This window comes from Melanostigma gelatinosum (assembly GCF_949748355.1).
Source record: "Melanostigma gelatinosum genome assembly, chromosome: 4".
In the NCBI taxonomy this organism is placed as follows: domain Eukaryota; kingdom Metazoa; phylum Chordata; class Actinopteri; order Perciformes; family Zoarcidae; genus Melanostigma; species Melanostigma gelatinosum.
Window position 1 is genome coordinate 15,685,949 of NC_136637.1, and position 20,818 is coordinate 15,706,766.

A 20,818-nucleotide genomic window follows, 5' to 3' on the forward strand; every position below is an offset into this window, starting at 1 on the left:
CCTATTAGTGAGTGATAGAGTAAAAGAGCGGATATGAAAGCAGCTGTCAAACAGAGAGAAACAATGCGAGGAAGCGAGAGACACAGTTGATCAAGGGAAAGTGAGAAAACATCTGGGGGAAAAACTAACTCAAGACAAAACATGTTTTCCCTTACAAATGATGCTGTCCTCCTCTACAGTCATTGACCTGCAACTACACGCCTGCAATGGTGAACAGCACCAATTCCCCAAGTTTATTCAAAGTCTGATTAGTTTTGTCTGAGATATTGCTTGCGACATATGGATAAACAAGAGAACACTGTACTGAGTTAATCAGCAGAAGCAGAGAGAAGCGTAATACCCCTGAGTTTCCTCAAAATTGGATCAGTGGTATCTTACAAATCACATCTGACAAACACACACGCAATCAAGCAGATGGCCAGAGACCGACTTGAAGCTGCCTCCATTTCATTGTAGGGACAACAATGTCTGAGATATTAAATTCCTGATATAGAGGTGGGTGAGCGGAGAGAGTGCACTCACACATACACTGTACGGTTTAGGCATTTAGCCGACATTCACTCAGAGAGAAATGAACAGACAGATAAAGCTGCAGCGTTTGCCGGAAAAAAACGTCCAAGTTCCAAAACACTTGAAAAATTCAAATATCCAAAGTTTCAGCAGCATTTTACACCAAGATCCATCCAGGTACTCATCTACAGTCCCACTAAAACCAGACATTGTGTTCAAGAGATTGCAATTTAGATTTTGTTTTTCTTTTTTAGAGATAAAATCTTTATGAAGAAGATTGCAGAAGTATATATCGAGTACAGAAGAAGAAGAAGAAGAAGAAGAGATTATAAAGCTCTGAGCTCATTGTTTGCAGCAAGTACACACAACAATGACATTCACACAGATTTGACAGCAATATACCGTTTGTATTTAATATAACTCCATTATTAAATACATTCGTTCTTGATTTGTTGGGTTCAGTCATATACGAGTAAAAGTTAACACCATTCGACTAGTATATGACTGTATACATTTTATTTTTATATTATTTGCTATATCACGGTATTTGCTTCCATTTCTTTCAAATATATTTTATAGGAGAGTATTATTACTGTATACTGTATGTATGATACACTACATTATATATTATATACATTTATATCTTATTATGTGTACTGAGTTAATTACTCACACCCAACTTGTATTTTACTGTAGTACATACATCTTGGCTTCAGAAGTTGCACGACTGGATTTATTTTGTGTAAATGTTTGCACAATGCTGTTTACAGCATAAGGTAATTTACCATAGATTTTTAGAGCGCCTCTAATTTCCTAAATTGCTTTTTTAATTTTTTTTAAATTTCATTCACACAGTACTTTATCTGTTTCATGTGAATTTCCAGTGGGAATCATTTGCCTTATCGTATCTACATATTGGAAGAGTAACGCTGATACCTTGTTGGTGGTAGAGCAGCAGCCGTCCCTTCTCCAACACCAAAGTGAGGCTGTGATCTCTGTTTCCCTCCGCATGAAGCAGCGTCCCAGAATTCTTCAGGGTTTTAAACTTCAGAGAGACAAACTCCATCGGCTTCCAGATCGGCCGTACACTCCGCCTGTACACCAGGCTGCTGCTGCCGTCAAAGTTGGCCACGTCCGAAGCTACAGAATGAATTGAACAGAAACAAATTGGAGTGTTTGTTGCAATGACCGCAAATGCTGGAATCGCTTGTATTTCAGTGGAAGAATTTGTCATGTACGAAAAGTTTTCATTTTCGTATGAGACAATGTGGTCACTGTAAACCTCAAAAATACACAGCCCATCACTTATACTGCAAGACTGTATTTTTTTACGGTATTTATTTCCTCTCTGAATACTGTTTCTACTGAGCGAGACAACCATTGGCCCTTTAATGTACAAAGGCTTCAAACACTGTAATTAAACCATATGGTCTAGTGTCTGCTATACTGATGATACATCAGCAAAAAATGTTTACTGCTGTAAAAGCAGAATTCATGTGAATCTGTGAGCTAAAAAAAACGTGTTACCAGAATCATCAGTGTTTTCCTCAAAGCTCACAGCTCTCATTAAAAACTGTTTCCAACATAAAAATGTCCTATGCACCTTTATCACAACTCTTCTAAGATGTGACAAGCGAAAAACACTGTTAAGTATGAAAAGAAGAACTTGAGCCTGTTTGAACCAAAAAGTAATCTGTCTTTGTGCCACGAAACAATGAACTCAATTTCCTGTCAAAACCAGCCCAGTATTAGATGCAGTATGAAGGACAGCACAGGCTACGACGTCTGTTTGTATATGGTGGCGAAAACGAATGCCTCAAAATGACTATTGTTTATTTTCTCATTACATGCAGCATCTTAGATCTGTCACCGAATGCCTAAATGTTCTAAATGAATGAATATTTCTTGATTTAATATTTCTATGGTATTATCATATATTTTTAATTTAAACTTTTATATTACAAATGCTACAATGTTAATGAACCTGAACTGAAAAATTGAAAATAAAGTTACATCACTTCATGTTTATATCTTCATTTGAGTCAAGAGTCCTTTTTTTAAAGGCACAAGACAAAACTGACAAAGAAGTCAATTAAAGGTATCAGACTTACTATAACGACATCCATATATCTCCAGTCTGAGTCCAATCCTCCCAGTGGGGTTCCAGTCCAGAGGAATTAGGCGGAGGTAGCGAGCTATCACCGGCTGTTTCAGCTTGTACTGGACCACAGTGTCTGCATTACTGTTACCTGGGAAAGCCTGAAATGACAGAACATGCTAGTTTGCCTCAATTTTACATCCAACCATCCATATTTTACTGGTTGCTGAAGTTGTACTTTAATGCTCACCATGTTGCTAACCAGTGGAATGTATTCAATTTGAAGTTTTGCAGCCTTCCTAGAGGATAAAAGCTACAATCTTTCTTTTGACCAAAAGTATGATGTAAAAATATGTTTGGAATGAAACAATCCTGAAAAGAAAGAGATGAATTACTTCCCGTGAATAAAAACTCTCTAACCTCCTGAATCCAAAGACAGTCTTTGTGTTTTTAAACGTTAGGCTCACAGACCATTGATCTTAACTGCTGATGAAGTCTCTCCCTCCCTCTGTCCAGTGATCGATAACTGCGGGACCTATTCTGTCTCCATATCAAGCCTCTCTTCAAAGACTAATATGCTCTATTTTCCCAATCAGCTGCCTGTGGGAATCCAGTAGGATTATCTGCTTGACAGGGAAACCGCTCACACACTGTAGACCAGGGGTGGCCAAACTTTTTTGTTTTTGGACCATATACAGAGAAATATGACGAGTCCCTAGCCCCAAAAAAAGTCAATACTTAGTTTTCAACCAGTAACAATGTAAGGAAATCCGTATTTCTCAACCAGAATATCCCATGGAAAATTATATCAAAATGAATGCACATTGACAAATATATATATATATATATATATATATATATATATATAAATAATATATTTTTTTTCTGTTGAAGGCCGGGTCAAATTAAAAGATTGCAATTGAAATGTAAATCCAGATGTAAATTTGTAAGTCTTGTATTGACATGCAACAAAAAAATATGGCAGAAATGGTATAATAGTGTTTTCTGTGCAAAGAGGTTAATACAGAGATAATTTCACAAAATGTTCTCAACATCTATGTTAACTAAATGTAAAAGGGTGTGCAATACAGTGTTCTTCATGAGAGATATGCTTACGTCATATTATAGTTTATTTAAAAGACATTAATCACTAATCCCAGCTGTAGACCAACACATGCATTGGGGAGGGAAAAAGAAGAAGCTGCATTTGTGCTTTTGTGTGTATATGCTCTGTGTCTGTCCTCCCTCATTGAGAGTGAGTGTGCACTGACGTGGCTATGTGAGTGAAATTGTCTTCCCTGGTCCTGCGTAATTGTGATCTCAGTGCCGTCTTCAGCGCTTTGAAGGGCTGAGCCGGCTGGCCAGCGGAGCGTTAAGCTCAACAAACGGCTCCGTTTCCTGCTGAGGAGGCTTAAGAGAGCATTTTTTGAAATACGAGTAGCCTCTTACAATCCTCAGTCAAGGAGAGAGAGAAAGGTCGAGCATGAGGAGGAGGGGCGATCAGGTGTAGAAGAAGTACTCGGCAGTAATAACATACTGTAAAAATACTCCAACACAAGTTAAAATTCTGCATTAAAATTGTTCCTCAAGTACAAGTACATACATATTATAGGCAAATAACGAGCTGATAACGATGGCGTCTCGCAATAACTTGGTGTTTTTGGCGAAGGTTGTGAGGCAAGATGCGATACAATGGACATGATACAATGAAGCCGATTAAATACACACTTAGTCGGCTACTTAAACAAACAATACACTGTGCAATATTATACAGTGACATGGAAACATTTCTTCATAAGGAAGTGCGATGTTCCATTATGTGTGCCAGCCATGGAGAGCTCTGGAGCTCTGCAGTGGGAGGCTAATGGGGAAATACACAATGCAGCAGAACTGAGAAAATGAGTGCTGTACTGTCCACTTGAAATGTGTGGGAGCAGAAGTCTAAAGTAGCAGGACATAGAAATACTCAGGTAAAGCACAAGTGGCTCTAAATGGTACTTCGGTACAGTAAATGTTCTAAGTTGCATTCCAACACTGGGGACCCGAACAAACTTATATGCTTTTAAGAATGCAATGTACATGAATGAGTCCAATGTTATACGTAAAATCTTCATCTCAGAAGCAACTACTGACTGTAGCTTTCAAATAAACAGATAAAATACTGAATATTTGCCTTGTAGTGGGTTAGTATAAAGTAGCACCTCAAAATAAAAAACAGGCCTACCTCAAAATCACACTTAAGTAAATTTAAGCATTTATATTCCGCCAGCGCAAAGGGAGAAATAGGGAGCATCTAAGCTGCGAAGTCAGTGTGAAGCTGAAAGTGATGCAGCTGTTTTTGCAGTCAAATCTCCTCCTTAACTGACACGCTAAGCTGGCCTGACTAATATATGGAGCTTTAGAAACACACCGAGAGCTAATCTGCTGCCAAACCAACAGGTTTTTAAGCTTTTAGAAGCCATACCCTGTTCTTTCTCTTTTTAGTGATGACTCCCGGGCTTCAGAGAGTTTATATCCTTCACTATGAGAAAATCGCATCCTGTCAAATCTAAATCAAAAGCTGTTCTCCGGGCTGATACTGCTACAAGAAGGGTGCACTCTCTTCCATAAAGGAGAGAGGAGATGCTTGACTGCCTCTGAATCAAATCTAATGCTGTTCAATCAACAGAGGCCTGCATGTCTTCCTATCATTCTGACATACAGTACAGTAGTTTGCTTTATCACAAACCTCACTGTAGACCAGTATTCTCTCTCTTTACTGAAACATGGGATGGTTATGAGCTTTTAAAAATGCTATACAACGCAGGAATATAAGGATTTTGAGAGCAAAAGCCCACTGGGGGAATAAACAAACATTAAAATCGGAGGAAAGTGCCTGAGATGTTCTTTCTCCATGCCGCAGGGAGGACTTCATACATGAGCTTGATTATCAGCTGCACTACAGAATATTCAAATCACCACATGCACGTCTCAGTCAGCTTCCTCATTCACATTTACATTTTAGACACTGAGCTGACACTCTTATCAAGACTGGCTCACAATGACTGAGTGTACCATCAGCGTCTTGCTCGGAGACTGATGGACACCTTCGCCTCTGCAGGAATCAAAGCTGTGACTTTTTGTACATCAGGCAGTCATTCTAACAACGACACCAGCCTCCCCATCAGCAGAGGTTCAACTGTTTGACAGCAGCTCCATGTAGTCAACAGAGCCCTGCCCAGGTTCCTTTTATTGTCCCATCCATTATTAATAAGGACTGAAAGTCTCCTGGTGGGCAGGCTTGCCGCTGCAGGCAGTACCAGTCCCCACAGATCATGTAAATTATGTCTATGATAGTAAGGCCAAATTTATTTTAACTTCAATGCACTTGAGTTTTCAGCTGCACTACCGCCGAAGCGGTCTTCATAGCTGTTTGAAAATCAAATAATGATATTGTTTAAAGTTACTGCATCCTCATCACGGTGTGAGCAGAGTCATTTTATAAACATGGAGCATTAAAAAAAAAAACAGGAGTAGGGACAATTTGACCACTGAATGTACATGTCATGTTACTAAACAATGAAAAGAAAAGTAATCCGTCGACATTACGACATTTAAAAGGTATTTGCTTTTGCAGATTAGCTGTGCTTTTCCTGTTTGTACCGGTTTGATTAATGATTATTGCAGGAGAGTTACCCCTAAGCTGTCTTCCTGCCGGTGTTGTCTCCAGTTGTGTCCTGTGTCGCTGAACATCAACAGGTAAGCCGTCAGCCAATCAGAGCTGCCGTAGCGTCCCTGCGTAGCAACAGCAGTGATCCGGGTCCGCCTCCCCAGATCAACCTCCAACCACTGGTATCTGTCTGAGACGAGAGGGGACCAACCTCTCTGTGCAACCATGCACAGTCAGCATGCTGACTGTGCAGATGCTATGACCAGTGGTTTTTCCGCGGCCTGCCTCAGAGCTTTCCAGGTGTCTTCTGTGGAGTTGTTGAAGACAGTAGGGGCAGGCTGAAGATCTAGATGATGGCATGTGGAGTGGGACTGCCCTCAGTGGAAGAAACCTTGAGCACCGATGTGATGATGAATGGGGAGGAGGGTCACATCGGTTTCTACTGAAATGACAGCTGACTGCACAGAAGAGAACAGGTCTTTAAAGTTTGACAGGAAATATATGATTGGCTGAGGGAGGCCGTGGCGAAATCGCCCACTGTCAGCTGATAGAGTAGGAGCCAGAGAGCGAGAGCCAGAGAGATGAGTGAGTGAATGAGAGCATAACAAGACTGTCCTAATGTAGGAAGTTAGAGTAAATCCTCAAACTTTACATACCGGTAGTGATAGTATTTATAATCATACAGTTGTAAATTAATTCTTTCAAAATATCACTCCTCTGAGCACAGCTCTAAGTTTTACTGTACTTGACCCTCAATAAAAAAGCAATGCTAACAATTTGATATTCAAGGAGGGATTTGGTAATCCTTAAATGATTATAGTGGCACCAAACATACTAAGCCAAATTAAGAAAAGTGCGAATGGACAAAATATATTCTGAATCCAAAGTTACAGGTCAGATATGCTGCTGGTTCACACGACAGGAGTTTGGTGAGAGTATATTACCCCATCATCGTACATCGGACACCGGAAGTACCCAAACGCATGTTGGCACATGATTTGAAGACTGGCCATCCCCTTGTTTGATACTACTGAAACAGCAGCCCAACACAGTGACATGTCACCGTTCAGGACTCTCACTCAGGAGATACGTGACTGCCTCTCCCCGACAGTACACGCTCACTGTCACGATCAGGGCAACCAGGGAAGTTACTCTTGCATGTGTCACAACTACGTTAGAGGCAAGACCAGTGTCCAGATATAACAATGATCCATAGAAACTTGTGAGCAACATTTTACACAGTTTGTGAATTATTTTACAACTGTATGATTATAAATACTATATTTCAAAATATCCCTCCTCTATGCAAAGCTCTCTAAGTTTTACTGTACTTGACCCTCAGTAAATAATCAATGCTAACAATTTGATATTCAAGGAGGGATTTGGTAATCCTTAAATTATTATAGTGGCATCAAACATACTAAGCCAAATTCCGAAAAGTGCTAACGGACAAAATCTATTCTGAATCCAAAGTTACAGGTCAGATATGCTGCTGGTTCACACAACAGGAGTTTGGTGAGAGTATATTACCACAGCAGCCGACATCGGACACACCGGAAGCCTGAAGTGAGCTCTGAGGCAGACTGGCACACAGGCTTCCTGCCCCCTGGTAGCATTGAAGACTGGCCGACCATCTTTACACTCTGCTGACGGCAGCCACTCAAGCTCCAGAGGAACAAGTCCTCCGGGCCGCGCTGGCTTGCCCCACAAAGAGACACCTATCACCATGCAGGGCTTAAGAGCACGACTGAGTCTTCCCCATAGTCCAAACGCCCACCGTCAGCATTGGCTCCGAGAAGCCAGGGCTACTACCTGGGTAACTCCGTAGTCTTCCCAGAATGCAGTTCTTAAGACAGGGGTGTCAAACTCAAAGCCCACGGGCCGGAGCCCGCGGGCCTCGAGTACCCCTGTCTTATCATCAGCGCCATGCTTTGTCGTCGGACGCAGCATGCTGACTGTGCAGATGCTATGACCAGTGGTTTTTCCGCGGCCTGCCTCAGAGCTTTCCAGGTGTCTTCTGTGGAGTTGTTGAAGACAGTAGGGGCAGGCTGAAGATCTAGATGATGGCATGTGGAGTGGGACTGCCCTCAGTGGAAGAAACCTTGAGCACCGATGTGATGATGAATGGGGAGGAGGGTCACATCGGTTTCTACTGAAATGACAGCTGACTGCACAGAAGAGAACAGGTCTTTAAAGTTTGACAGGAAATATATGATTGGCTGAGGGAGGCCGTGGCGAAATCGCCCACTGTCAGCTGATAGAGTAGGAGCCAGAGAGCGAGAGCCAGAGAGATGAGTGAGTGAATGCGAGCATAACAAGACTGTCCTAATGTAGGAAGTTAGAGTAAATCCTCAAACTTTACATACCGGTAGTGATAGTATTTATAATCATACAGTTGTAAATTAATTCTTTCAAAATATCACTCCTCTGAGCAAAGCTCTAAGTTTTACTGTACTTGACCCTCAGTAAAAAATCAATGCTAACAATTTGATATTCAAGGAGGGATTTGGTAATCCTTAAATGATTATAGTGGCACCAAACATACTAAGCCAAATTAAGAAAAGTGCGAATGGACAAAATCTATTCTGAATCCAAAGTTACAGGTCAGATATGCTGCTGGTTCACACGACAGGAGTTTGGTGAGAGTATATTACCCCATCATCGTACATCGGACACCGGAAGTACCCAAACGCATGTTGGCACATGATTTGAAGACTGGCCATCCCCTTGTTTGATACTACTGAAACAGCAGCCCAACACAGTGACATGTCACCGTTCAGGACTCTCACTCAGGAGATACGTGACTGCCTCTCCCCGACAGTACACGCTCACTGTCACGATCAGGGCAACCAGGGAAGTTACTCTTGCATGTGTCACAACTACGTTAGAGGCAAGACCAGTGTCCAGATATAACAATGATCCATAGAAACTTGTGAGCAACATTTTACACAGTTTGTGAATTATTTTACAACTGTATGATTATAAATACTATATTTCAAAATATCCCTCCTCTATGCAAAGCTCTCTAAGTTTTACTGTACTTGACCCTCAGTAAATAATCAATGCTAACAATTTGATATTCAAGGAGGGATTTGGTAATCCTTAAATTATTATAGTGGCATCAAACATACTAAGCCAAATTCCGAAAAGTGCTAACGGACAAAATCTATTCTGAATCCAAAGTTACAGGTCAGATATGCTGCTGGTTCACACAACAGGAGTTTGGTGAGAGTATATTACCACAGCAGCCGACATCGGACACACCGGAAGCCTGAAGTGAGCTCTGAGGCAGACTGGCACACAGGCTTCCTGCCCCCTGGTAGCATTGAAGACTGGCCGACCATCTTTACACTCTGCTGACGGCAGCCACTCAAGCTCCAGAGGAACAAGTCCTCCGGGCCGCGCTGGCTTGCCCCACAAAGAGACACCTATCACCATGCAGGGCTTAAGAGCACGACTGAGTCTTCACCATAGTCCAAACGCCCACCGTCAGCATTGGCTCCGAGAAGCCAGGGCTACTACCTGGGTAACTCCGTAGTCTTCCCAGAATGCAGTTCTTAAGACAGGGGTGTCAAACTCAAAGCCCACGGGCCGGAGCCCGCGGGCCTCGAGTACCCCTGTCTTATCATCAGCGCCATGCTTTGTCGTCGGACGCAGCATGCTGACTGTGCAGATGCTATGACCAGTGGTTTTTCCGCGGCCTGCCTCAGAGCTTTCCAGGTGTCTTCTGTGGAGTTGTTGAAGACAGTAGGGGCAGGCTGAAGATCTAGATGATGGCATGTGGAGTGGGACTGCCCTCAGTGGAAGAAACCTTGAGCACCGATGTGATGATGAATGGGGAGGAGGGTCACATCGGTTTCTACTGAAATGACAGCTGACTGCACAGAAGAGAACAGGTCTTTAAAGTTTGACAGGAAATATATGATTGGCTGAGGGAGGCCGTGGCGAAATCGCCCACTGTCAGCTGATAGAGTAGGAGCCAGAGAGCGAGAGCCAGAGAGATGAGTGAGTGAATGAGAGCATAACAAGACTGTCCTAATGTAGGAAGTTAGAGTAAATCCTCAAACTTTACATACCGGTAGTGATAGTATTTATAATCATACAGTTGTAAATTAATTCTTTCAAAATATCACTCCTCTGAGCAAAGCTCTAAGTTTTACTGTACTTGACCCTCAGTAAAAAATCAATGCTAACAATTTGATATTCAAGGAGGGATTTGGTAATCCTTAAATGATTATAGTGGCACCAAACATACTAAGCCAAATTAAGAAAAGTGCGAATGGACAAAATCTATTCTGAATCCAAAGTTACAGGTCAGATATTCTGCTGGTTCACACGACAGGAGTTTGGTGAGAGTATATTACCCCATCATCGTACATCGGACACCGGAAGTACCCAAACGCATGTTGGCACATGATTTGAAGACTGGCCATCCCCTTGTTTGATACTACTGAAACAGCAGCCCAACACAGTGACATGTCACCGTTCAGGACTCTCACTCAGGAGATACGTGACTGCCTCTCCCCGACAGTACACGCTCACTGTCACGATCAGGGCAACCAGGGAAGTTACTCTTGCATGTGTCACAACTACGTTAGAGGCAAGACCAGTGTCCAGATATAACAATGATCCATAGAAACTTGTGAGCAACATTTTACACAGTTTGTGAATTATTTTACAACTGTATGATTATAAATACTATATTTCAAAATATCCCTCCTCTATGCAAAGCTCTCTAAGTTTTACTGTACTTGACCCTCAGTAAATAATCAATGCTAACAATTTGATATTCAAGGAGGGATTTGGTAATCCTTAAATTATTATAGTGGCATCAAACATACTAAGCCAAATTCCGAAAAGTGCTAACGGACAAAATCTATTCTGAATCCAAAGTTACAGGTCAGATATGCTGCTGGTTCACACAACAGGAGTTTGGTGAGAGTATATTACCACAGCAGCCGACATCGGACACACCGGAAGCCTGAAGTGAGCTCTGAGGCAGACTGGCACACAGGCTTCCTGCCCCCTGGTAGCATTGAAGACTGGCCGACCATCTTTACACTCTGCTGACGGCAGCCACTCAAGCTCCAGAGGAACAAGTCCTCCGGGCCGCGCTGGCTTGCCCCACAAAGAGACACCTATCACCATGCAGGGCTTAAGAGCACGACTGAGTCTTCCCCATAGTCCAAACGCCCACCGTCAGCATTGGCTCCGAGAAGCCAGGGCTACTACCTGGGTAACTCCGTAGTCTTCCCAGAATGCAGTTCTTAAGACAGGGGTGTCAAACTCAAAGCCCACGGGCCGGAGCCCGCGGGCCTCGAGTACCCCTGTCTTATCATCAGCGCCATGCTTTGTCGTCGGACGCAGCATGCTGACTGTGCAGATGCTATGACCAGTGGTTTTTCCGCGGCCTGCCTCAGAGCTTTCCAGGTGTCTTCTGTGGAGTTGTTGAAGACAGTAGGGGCAGGCTGAAGATCGAGATGATGGCATGTGGAGTGGGACTGCCCTCAGTGGAAGAAACCTTGAGCACCGATGTGATGATGAATGGGGAGGAGGGTCACATCGGTTTCTACTGAAATGACAGCTGACTGCACAGAAGAGAACAGGTCTTTAAAGTTTGACAGGAAATATATGATTGGCTGAGGGAGGCCGTGGCGAAATCGCCCACTGTCAGCTGATAGAGTAGGAGCCAGAGAGCGAGAGCCAGAGAGATGAGTGAGTGAATGAGAGCATAACAAGACTGTCCTAATGTAGGAAGTTAGAGTAAATCCTCAAACTTTACATACCGGTAGTGATAGTATTTATAATCATACAGTTGTAAATTAATTCTTTCAAAATATCACTCCTCTGAGCAAAGCTCTAAGTTTTACTGTACTTGACCCTCAGTAAAAAATCAATGCTAACAATTTGATATTCAAGGAGGGATTTGGTAATCCTTAAATGATTATAGTGGCACCAAACATACTAAGCCAAATTAAGAAAAGTGCGAATGGACAAAATCTATTCTGAATCCAAAGTTACAGGTCAGATATGCTGCTGGTTCACACGACAGGAGTTTGGTGAGAGTATATTACCCCATCATCGTACATCGGACACCGGAAGTACCCAAACGCATGTTGGCACATGATTTGAAGACTGGCCATCCCCTTGTTTGATACTACTGAAACAGCAGCCCAACACAGTGACATGTCACCGTTCAGGACTCTCACTCAGGAGATACGTGACTGCCTCTCCCCGACAGTACACGCTCACTGTCACGATCAGGGCAACCAGGGAAGTTACTCTTGCATGTGTCACAACTACGTTAGAGGCAAGACCAGTGTCCAGATATAACAATGATCCATAGAAACTTGTGAGCAACATTTTACACAGTTTGTGAATTATTTTACAACTGTATGATTATAAATACTATATTTCAAAATATCCCTCCTCTATGCAAAGCTCTCTAAGTTTTACTGTACTTGACCCTCAGTAAATAATCAATGCTAACAATTTGATATTCAAGGAGGGATTTGGTAATCCTTAAATTATTATAGTGGCATCAAACATACTAAGCCAAATTCCGAAAAGTGCTAACGGACAAAATCTATTCTGAATCCAAAGTTACAGGTCAGATATGCTGCTGGTTCACACAACAGGAGTTTGGTGAGAGTATATTACCACAGCAGCCGACATCGGACACACCGGAAGCCTGAAGTGAGCTCTGAGGCAGACTGGCACACAGGCTTCCTGCCCCCTGGTAGCATTGAAGACTGGCCGACCATCTTTACACTCTGCTGACGGCAGCCACTCAAGCTCCAGAGGAACAAGTCCTCCGGGCCGCGCTGGCTTGCCCCACAAAGAGACACCTATCACCATGCAGGGCTTAAGAGCACGACTGAGTCTTCACCATAGTCCAAACGCCCACCGTCAGCATTGGCTCCGAGAAGCCAGGGCTACTACCTGGGTAACTCCGTAGTCTTCCCAGAATGCAGTTCTTAAGACAGGGGTGTCAAACTCAAAGCCCACGGGCCGGAGCCCGCGGGCCTCGAGTACCCCTGTCTTATCATCAGCGCCATGCTTTGTCGTCGGACGCAGCATGCTGACTGTGCAGATGCTATGACCAGTGGTTTTTCCGCGGCCTGCCTCAGAGCTTTCCAGGTGTCTTCTGTGGAGTTGTTGAAGACAGTAGGGGCAGGCTGAAGATCTAGATGATGGCATGTGGAGTGGGACTGCCCTCAGTGGAAGAAACCTTGAGCACCGATGTGATGATGAATGGGGAGGAGGGTCACATCGGTTTCTACTGAAATGACAGCTGACTGCACAGAAGAGAACAGGTCTTTAAAGTTTGACAGGAAATATATGATTGGCTGAGGGAGGCCGTGGCGAAATCGCCCACTGTCAGCTGATAGAGTAGGAGCCAGAGAGCGAGAGCCAGAGAGATGAGTGAGTGAATGAGAGCATAACAAGACTGTCCTAATGTAGGAAGTTAGAGTAAATCCTCAAACTTTACATACCGGTAGTGATAGTATTTATAATCATACAGTTGTAAATTAATTCTTTCAAAATATCACTCCTCTGAGCAAAGCTCTAAGTTTTACTGTACTTGACCCTCAGTAAAAAATCAATGCTAACAATTTGATATTCAAGGAGGGATTTGGTAATCCTTAAATGATTATAGTGGCACCAAACATACTAAGCCAAATTAAGAAAAGTGCGAATGGACAAAATCTATTCTGAATCCAAAGTTACAGGTCAGATATTCTGCTGGTTCACACGACAGGAGTTTGGTGAGAGTATATTACCCCATCATCGTACATCGGACACCGGAAGTACCCAAACGCATGTTGGCACATGATTTGAAGACTGGCCATCCCCTTGTTTGATACTACTGAAACAGCAGCCCAACACAGTGACATGTCACCGTTCAGGACTCTCACTCAGGAGATACGTGACTGCCTCTCCCCGACAGTACACGCTCACTGTCACGATCAGGGCAACCAGGGAAGTTACTCTTGCATGTGTCACAACTACGTTAGAGGCAAGACCAGTGTCCAGATATAACAATGATCCATAGAAACTTGTGAGCAACATTTTACACAGTTTGTGAATTATTTTACAACTGTATGATTATAAATACTATATTTCAAAATATCCCTCCTCTATGCAAAGCTCTCTAAGTTTTACTGTACTTGACCCTCAGTAAATAATCAATGCTAACAATTTGATATTCAAGGAGGGATTTGGTAATCCTTAAATTATTATAGTGGCATCAAACATACTAAGCCAAATTCCGAAAAGTGCTAACGGACAAAATCTATTCTGAATCCAAAGTTACAGGTCAGATATGCTGCTGGTTCACACAACAGGAGTTTGGTGAGAGTATATTACCACAGCAGCCGACATCGGACACACCGGAAGCCTGAAGTGAGCTCTGAGGCAGACTGGCACACAGGCTTCCTGCCCCCTGGTAGCATTGAAGACTGGCCGACCATCTTTACACTCTGCTGACGGCAGCCACTCAAGCTCCAGAGGAACAAGTCCTCCGGGCCGCGCTGGCTTGCCCCACAAAGAGACACCTATCACCATGCAGGGCTTAAGAGCACGACTGAGTCTTCCCCATAGTCCAAACGCCCACCGTCAGCATTGGCTCCGAGAAGCCAGGGCTACTACCTGGGTAACTCCGTAGTCTTCCCAGAATGCAGTTCTTAAGACAGGGGTGTCAAACTCAAAGCCCACGGGCCGGAGCCCGCGGGCCTCGAGTACCCCTGTCTTATCATCAGCGCCATGCTTTGTCGTCGGACGCAGCATGCTGACTGTGCAGATGCTATGACCAGTGGTTTTTCCGCGGCCTGCCTCAGAGCTTTCCAGGTGTCTTCTGTGGAGTTGTTGAAGACAGTAGGGGCAGGCTGAAGATCGAGATGATGGCATGTGGAGTGGGACTGCCCTCAGTGGAAGAAACCTTGAGCACCGATGTGATGATGAATGGGGAGGAGGGTCACATCGGTTTCTACTGAAATGACAGCTGACTGCACAGAAGAGAACAGGTCTTTAAAGTTTGACAGGAAATATATGATTGGCTGAGGGAGGCCGTGGCGAAATCGCCCACTGTCAGCTGATAGAGTAGGAGCCAGAGAGCGAGAGCCAGAGAGATGAGTGAGTGAATGAGAGCATAACAAGACTGTCCTAATGTAGGAAGTTAGAGTAAATCCTCAAACTTTACATACCGGTAGTGATAGTATTTATAATCATACAGTTGTAAATTAATTCTTTCAAAATATCACTCCTCTGAGCAAAGCTCTAAGTTTTACTGTACTTGACCCTCAGTAAAAAATCAATGCTAACAATTTGATATTCAAGGAGGGATTTGGTAATCCTTAAATGATTATAGTGGCACCAAACATACTAAGCCAAATTAAGAAAAGTGCGAATGGACAAAATCTATTCTGAATCCAAAGTTACAGGTCAGATATGCTGCTGGTTCACACGACAGGAGTTTGGTGAGAGTATATTACCCCATCATCGTACATCGGACACCGGAAGTACCCAAACGCATGTTGGCACATGATTTGAAGACTGGCCATCCCCTTGTTTGATACTACTGAAACAGCAGCCCAACACAGTGACATGTCACCGTTCAGGACTCTCACTCAGGAGATACGTGACTGCCTCTCCCCGACAGTACACGCTCACTGTCACGATCAGGGCAACCAGGGAAGTTACTCTTGCATGTGTCACAACTACGTTAGAGGCAAGACCAGTGTCCAGATATAACAATGATCCATAGAAACGTGTGAGGAGAGAAAGCACAGAGAGTGAGTGAATGACAGCATGAAAACACTGTCCTAATGTAGGAGGTTAGAGTAAATCCCAACATTTTACACAGTTAGTTCATTATTTTACAACTGTATGATTATAAATACTATATTTCAAAATATCACTCCTCTAAGCAAAGCTCTCTAAGTTTTACTGTACTTTACGCTCAGTAAATAATCAATGCTATCAATTTGATATTCAAGGAGGGATTTTGTAATCCTTCAATTATAATAGGGACATCAGATCCAGAGTGGATCCGTGTAGAATATCAGCGTACACAAGACCTGGCGCGGTAACTCTGCTGCTGTGAATTTATTTTTCGGGCTAGAACAAAACGGTTTGTATCTATGGAAAGGTTATAAAATGTAGATTAATAATATCAAAACATCTGTATTCATTGCTCGCATACATTGTGACGAACTAGCCCGAGAAGGCGAGTAACGGGGGTTCCACCGCCGCCTCGCTGCACGGCACGGAGTTTCCGGCAATGACGCGACTTGCACAAAACCATTTACGGTTGTTACCGAACCTTATTTGGAACAGCCGAGAGTAGTCACGATTGAAGCAGACGATCGCAGCTCCATGCAGGTGGGTCAACGAGATTTCTAAGTACACGAGAAGTTTGTTGACTTTCAGTTTTGAGCTTTCAGTTAGCAAAATCATGCGTCTATCATCACTTTCAGAAAATCGATTTCACTGTATCTTGTAGCAAAAAGTACATAGAATCTGTTGGTAAGTAACAGAAATCCCTATAAATTGATTAATCGGCTGTAAATGAATGTTTTTCTGACCCACCATTCCCGCCGCAAACGCCGGCTGCCTTGGGCGATGCCATTAAAGCCATAACCCCTTTCTGTGACGTCACGCGCTCAGTGTGAGACATGGCGGATGAGTCCATGTGTGCTCCAGCAGGGTTGGGAAGTCAAATTAAACCAGATACGGCCTTTTTTAACTTGGCTATCTCTGGATCACATTTCAAGTTGATCAAACTCAATAAAAAAGATATAGAACCAAATTAAATTCTCCTAGCCGTGAAATATATGCCTTATACCTATTGGGAATCGATTCATAGATAACAGAGCAAACACATTCATAAAAATAAAATTTGTCACTGTCATCTTGAAGATCGGCTTTTGTTTGTGCCAAGATCCAAATGTCATGGCTGCAAGTATAATTCAGAGCAAATGGTTACATTTTGTTTGCCAAATTTGTGATAATCCTCCACATTACGGTGCCATTGCCTATAATACAGATACATGGAAATCTATTCATTAATCCACACGTTTCTACCATCTTCAAAGTGGAATAACTTTGTAACGCCTTGACCGAATTACATGATCTTTGTATTATTTTATTCAGACAAGGCATAGCTATCTAAATAACAGAACCAAACAACTGAAAGATGGATATAAGATTTTGACCTGATGTAGCTACTATAAGCAAAGCTCTCTACGTTGTACTGTACTTAACTCTCAGTGAAGAATCAATGCTAACAATTTGATATTCAAGGAGGGATTTGGTAATCCTTAAATTATTATGGTGGCACCAAACATACCAAGCTAAATTACGAAAAGTGCAAACGGACAAAATCTATTCTGAATCCAAAGTGACAGGTCAGACATGCTACTGGTTCACACGACAGGAGTTTGGTGAGGGTATATTACCCCATCACACTACATCGGACACGGGGAGAACACTCACGCTGAATAGCACATGTGCCACAACAGCGGCAGGTCCAGCAATCCGGTGCCAGATAATAGATATGATCCAAACAAACCTGCGCGTGAATGATAGCATAAAGACTCTGTCCTAATGTAGGAGGTGAGAGGAAATCCCAACATTTTACACAGTTAGTTCATTATTTTACAACTGTATGATTGTAAATACTATATTTCAATATATCCCTCCTATAAGCAAAGCTCTCTACGTTGTACTGTACTTAACTCTCAGTGAAGAATCAATGCTAACAATTTGATATTCAAGGAGGGATTTGGTAATCCATAAATTATTATGGTGGCACCAAACATACCAAGCTAAATTACGAAAAGTGCAAACGGACAAAATCTATTCTGAATCCAAAGTGACAGGTCAGACATGCTACTGGTTCACACGACAGGAGTTTGGTGAGGGTATATTACCCCATCACACTACATCGGACACGGGGAGAACACTCACGCTGACTAGCACATGTGCCACAACAGCGGCAGGTCCAGCAATCCGGTGCCAGATAATAGATATGATCCAAACAAACCTGCGCGTGAATGATAGCATAAAGACTCTGTCCTAATGTAGGAGGTGAGAGGAAATCCCAACATTTTACACAGTTAGTTCATTATTTTACAACTGTATGATTGTAAATACTATATTTCAATATATCCCTCCTATAAGCAAAGCTCTCTACGTTGTACTGTACTTAACTCTCAGTGAAGAATCAATGCTAACAATTTGATATTCAAGGAGGGATTTGGTAATCCATAAATTATTATGGTGGCACCAAACATACCAAGCTAAATTACGAAAAGTGCAAACGGACAAAATCTATTCTGAATCCAAAGTGACAGGTCAGACATGCTACTGGTTCACACGACAGGAGTTTGGTGAGGGTATATTACCCCATCACACTACATCGGACACGGGGAGAACACTCACGCTGACTAGCACATGTGCCACAACAGCGGCAGGTCCAGCAATCCGGTGCCAGATAATAGATATGATCCAAACAAACCTGCGCGTGAATGATAGCATAAAGACTCTGTCCTAATGTAGGAGGTGAGAGGAAATCCCAACATTTTACACAGTTAGTTCATTATTTTACAACTGTATGATTGTAAATACTATATTTCAATATATCCCTCCTATAAGCAAAGCTCTCTACGTTGTACTGTACTTAACTCTCAGTGAAGAATCAATGCTAAAAATTTGATATTCAAGGAGGGATTTGGTAATCCATAAATTATTATGGTGGCACCAAACATACCAAGCTAAATTACGAAAAGTGCAAACGGACAAAATCTATTCTGAATCCAAAGTGACAGGTCAGACATGCTACTGGTTCACACGACAGGAGTTTGGTGAGGGTATATTACCCCATCACACTACATCGGACACGGGGAGAACACTCACGCTGACTAGCACATGTGCCACAACAGCGGCAGGTCCAGCAATCCGGTGCCAGATAATAGATATGATCCAAACAAACCTGCGCGTGAATGATAGCATAAAGACTCTGTCCTAATGTAGGAGGTTAGAGGAAATCCCAACATTTTACACAGTTAGTTCATTATTTTACAACTGTATGATTGTAAATACTATATTTCAATATATCCCTCCTATAAGCAAAGCTCTCTACGTTGTACTGTACTTAACTCTCAGTGAAGAATCAATGCTAACAATTTGATATTCAAGGAGGGATTTGGTAATCCTTAAATTATTATGGTGGCACCAAACATACCAAGCTAAATTACGAAAAGTGCGAATGGACAAAATCTATTCTGAATCCAAAGTTACAGGTCAGATATGCTGCTGGTTCACACGACAGGAGTTTGGTGAGAGTATATTACCCCATCATCGTACATCGGACACCGGAAGTACCCAAACGCATGTTGGCACATGATTTGAAGACTGGCCATCCCCTTGTTTGATACTACTGAAACAGCAGCCCAACACAGTGACATGTCACCGTTCAGGACTCTCACTCAGGAGATACGTGACTGCCTCTCCCCGACAGTACACGCTCACTGTCACGATCAGGGCAACCAGGGAAGTTACTCTTGCATGTGTCACAACTACGTTAGAGGCAAGACCAGTGTCCAGATATAACAATGATCCATAGAAACGTGTGAGGAGAGAAAGCACAGAGAGTGAGTGAATGACAGCATGAAAACACTGTCCTAATGTAGGAGGTTAGAGTAAATCCCAACATTTTACACAGTTAGTTCATTATTTTACAACTGTATGATTATAAATACTATATTTCAAAATATCACTCCTCTAAGCAAAGCTCTCTAAGTTTTACTGTACTTTACGCTCAGTAAATAATCAATGCTATCAATTTGATATTCAAGGAGGGATTTTGTAATCCTTCAATTATAAGCAAAGCTCTCTACGTTGTACTGTACTTAACTCTCAGTGAAGAATCAATGCTAACAATTTGATATTCAAGGAGGGATTTGGTAATCCTTAAATTATTATGGTGGCACCAAACATACCAAGCTAAATTACGAAAAGTGCAAACGGACAAAATCTATTCTGAATCCAAAGTGACAGGTCAGACATGCTACTGGTTCACACGACAGGAGTTTGGTGAGGGTATATTACCCCATCACACTACATCGGACACGGGGAGAACACTCACGCTGACTAGCACATGTGCCACAACAGCGGCAGGTCCAGCAATCCGGTGCCAGATAATAGATATGATCCAAACAAACCTGCGCGTGAATGATAGCATAAAGACTCTGTCCTAATGTAGGAGGTGAGAGGAAATCCCAACATTTTACACAGTTAGTTCATTATTTTACAACTGTATGATTGTAAATACTATATTTCAATATATCCCTCCTATAAGCAAAGCTCTCTACGTTGTACTGTACTTAACTCTCAGTGAAGAATCAATGCTAACAATTTGATATTCAAGGAGGGATTTGGTAATCCATAAATTATTATGGTGGCACCAAACATACCAAGCTAAATTACGAAAAGTGCAAACGGACAAAATCTATTCTGAATCCAAAGTGACAGGTCAGACATGCTACTGGTTCACACGA

General features: G+C 42.6%; 1 protein-coding gene across 1 annotated transcript in view; it reads right to left on the reverse strand.

The window, feature by feature from the left end:
• LOC306776072 (contactin-associated protein-like 4) overlaps window positions 1-6,484 on the reverse strand; it is a gene marked incomplete at both ends in the record, with an annotated part of 48,737 nt that extends 42,253 nt beyond the window's left edge. The window contains 3 exons of the mRNA XM_079266657.1: window positions 1,447-1,650; window positions 2,622-2,769; window positions 6,284-6,484. Of these exons, the coding sequence (XP_079122783.1) occupies window positions 1,447-1,650; window positions 2,622-2,769; window positions 6,284-6,484 (553 nt within the window). The remainder of the gene's footprint in view (window positions 1-1,446; window positions 1,651-2,621; window positions 2,770-6,283) is intronic.
• Between the last annotated feature and the right edge of the window lie 14,334 nt (window positions 6,485-20,818).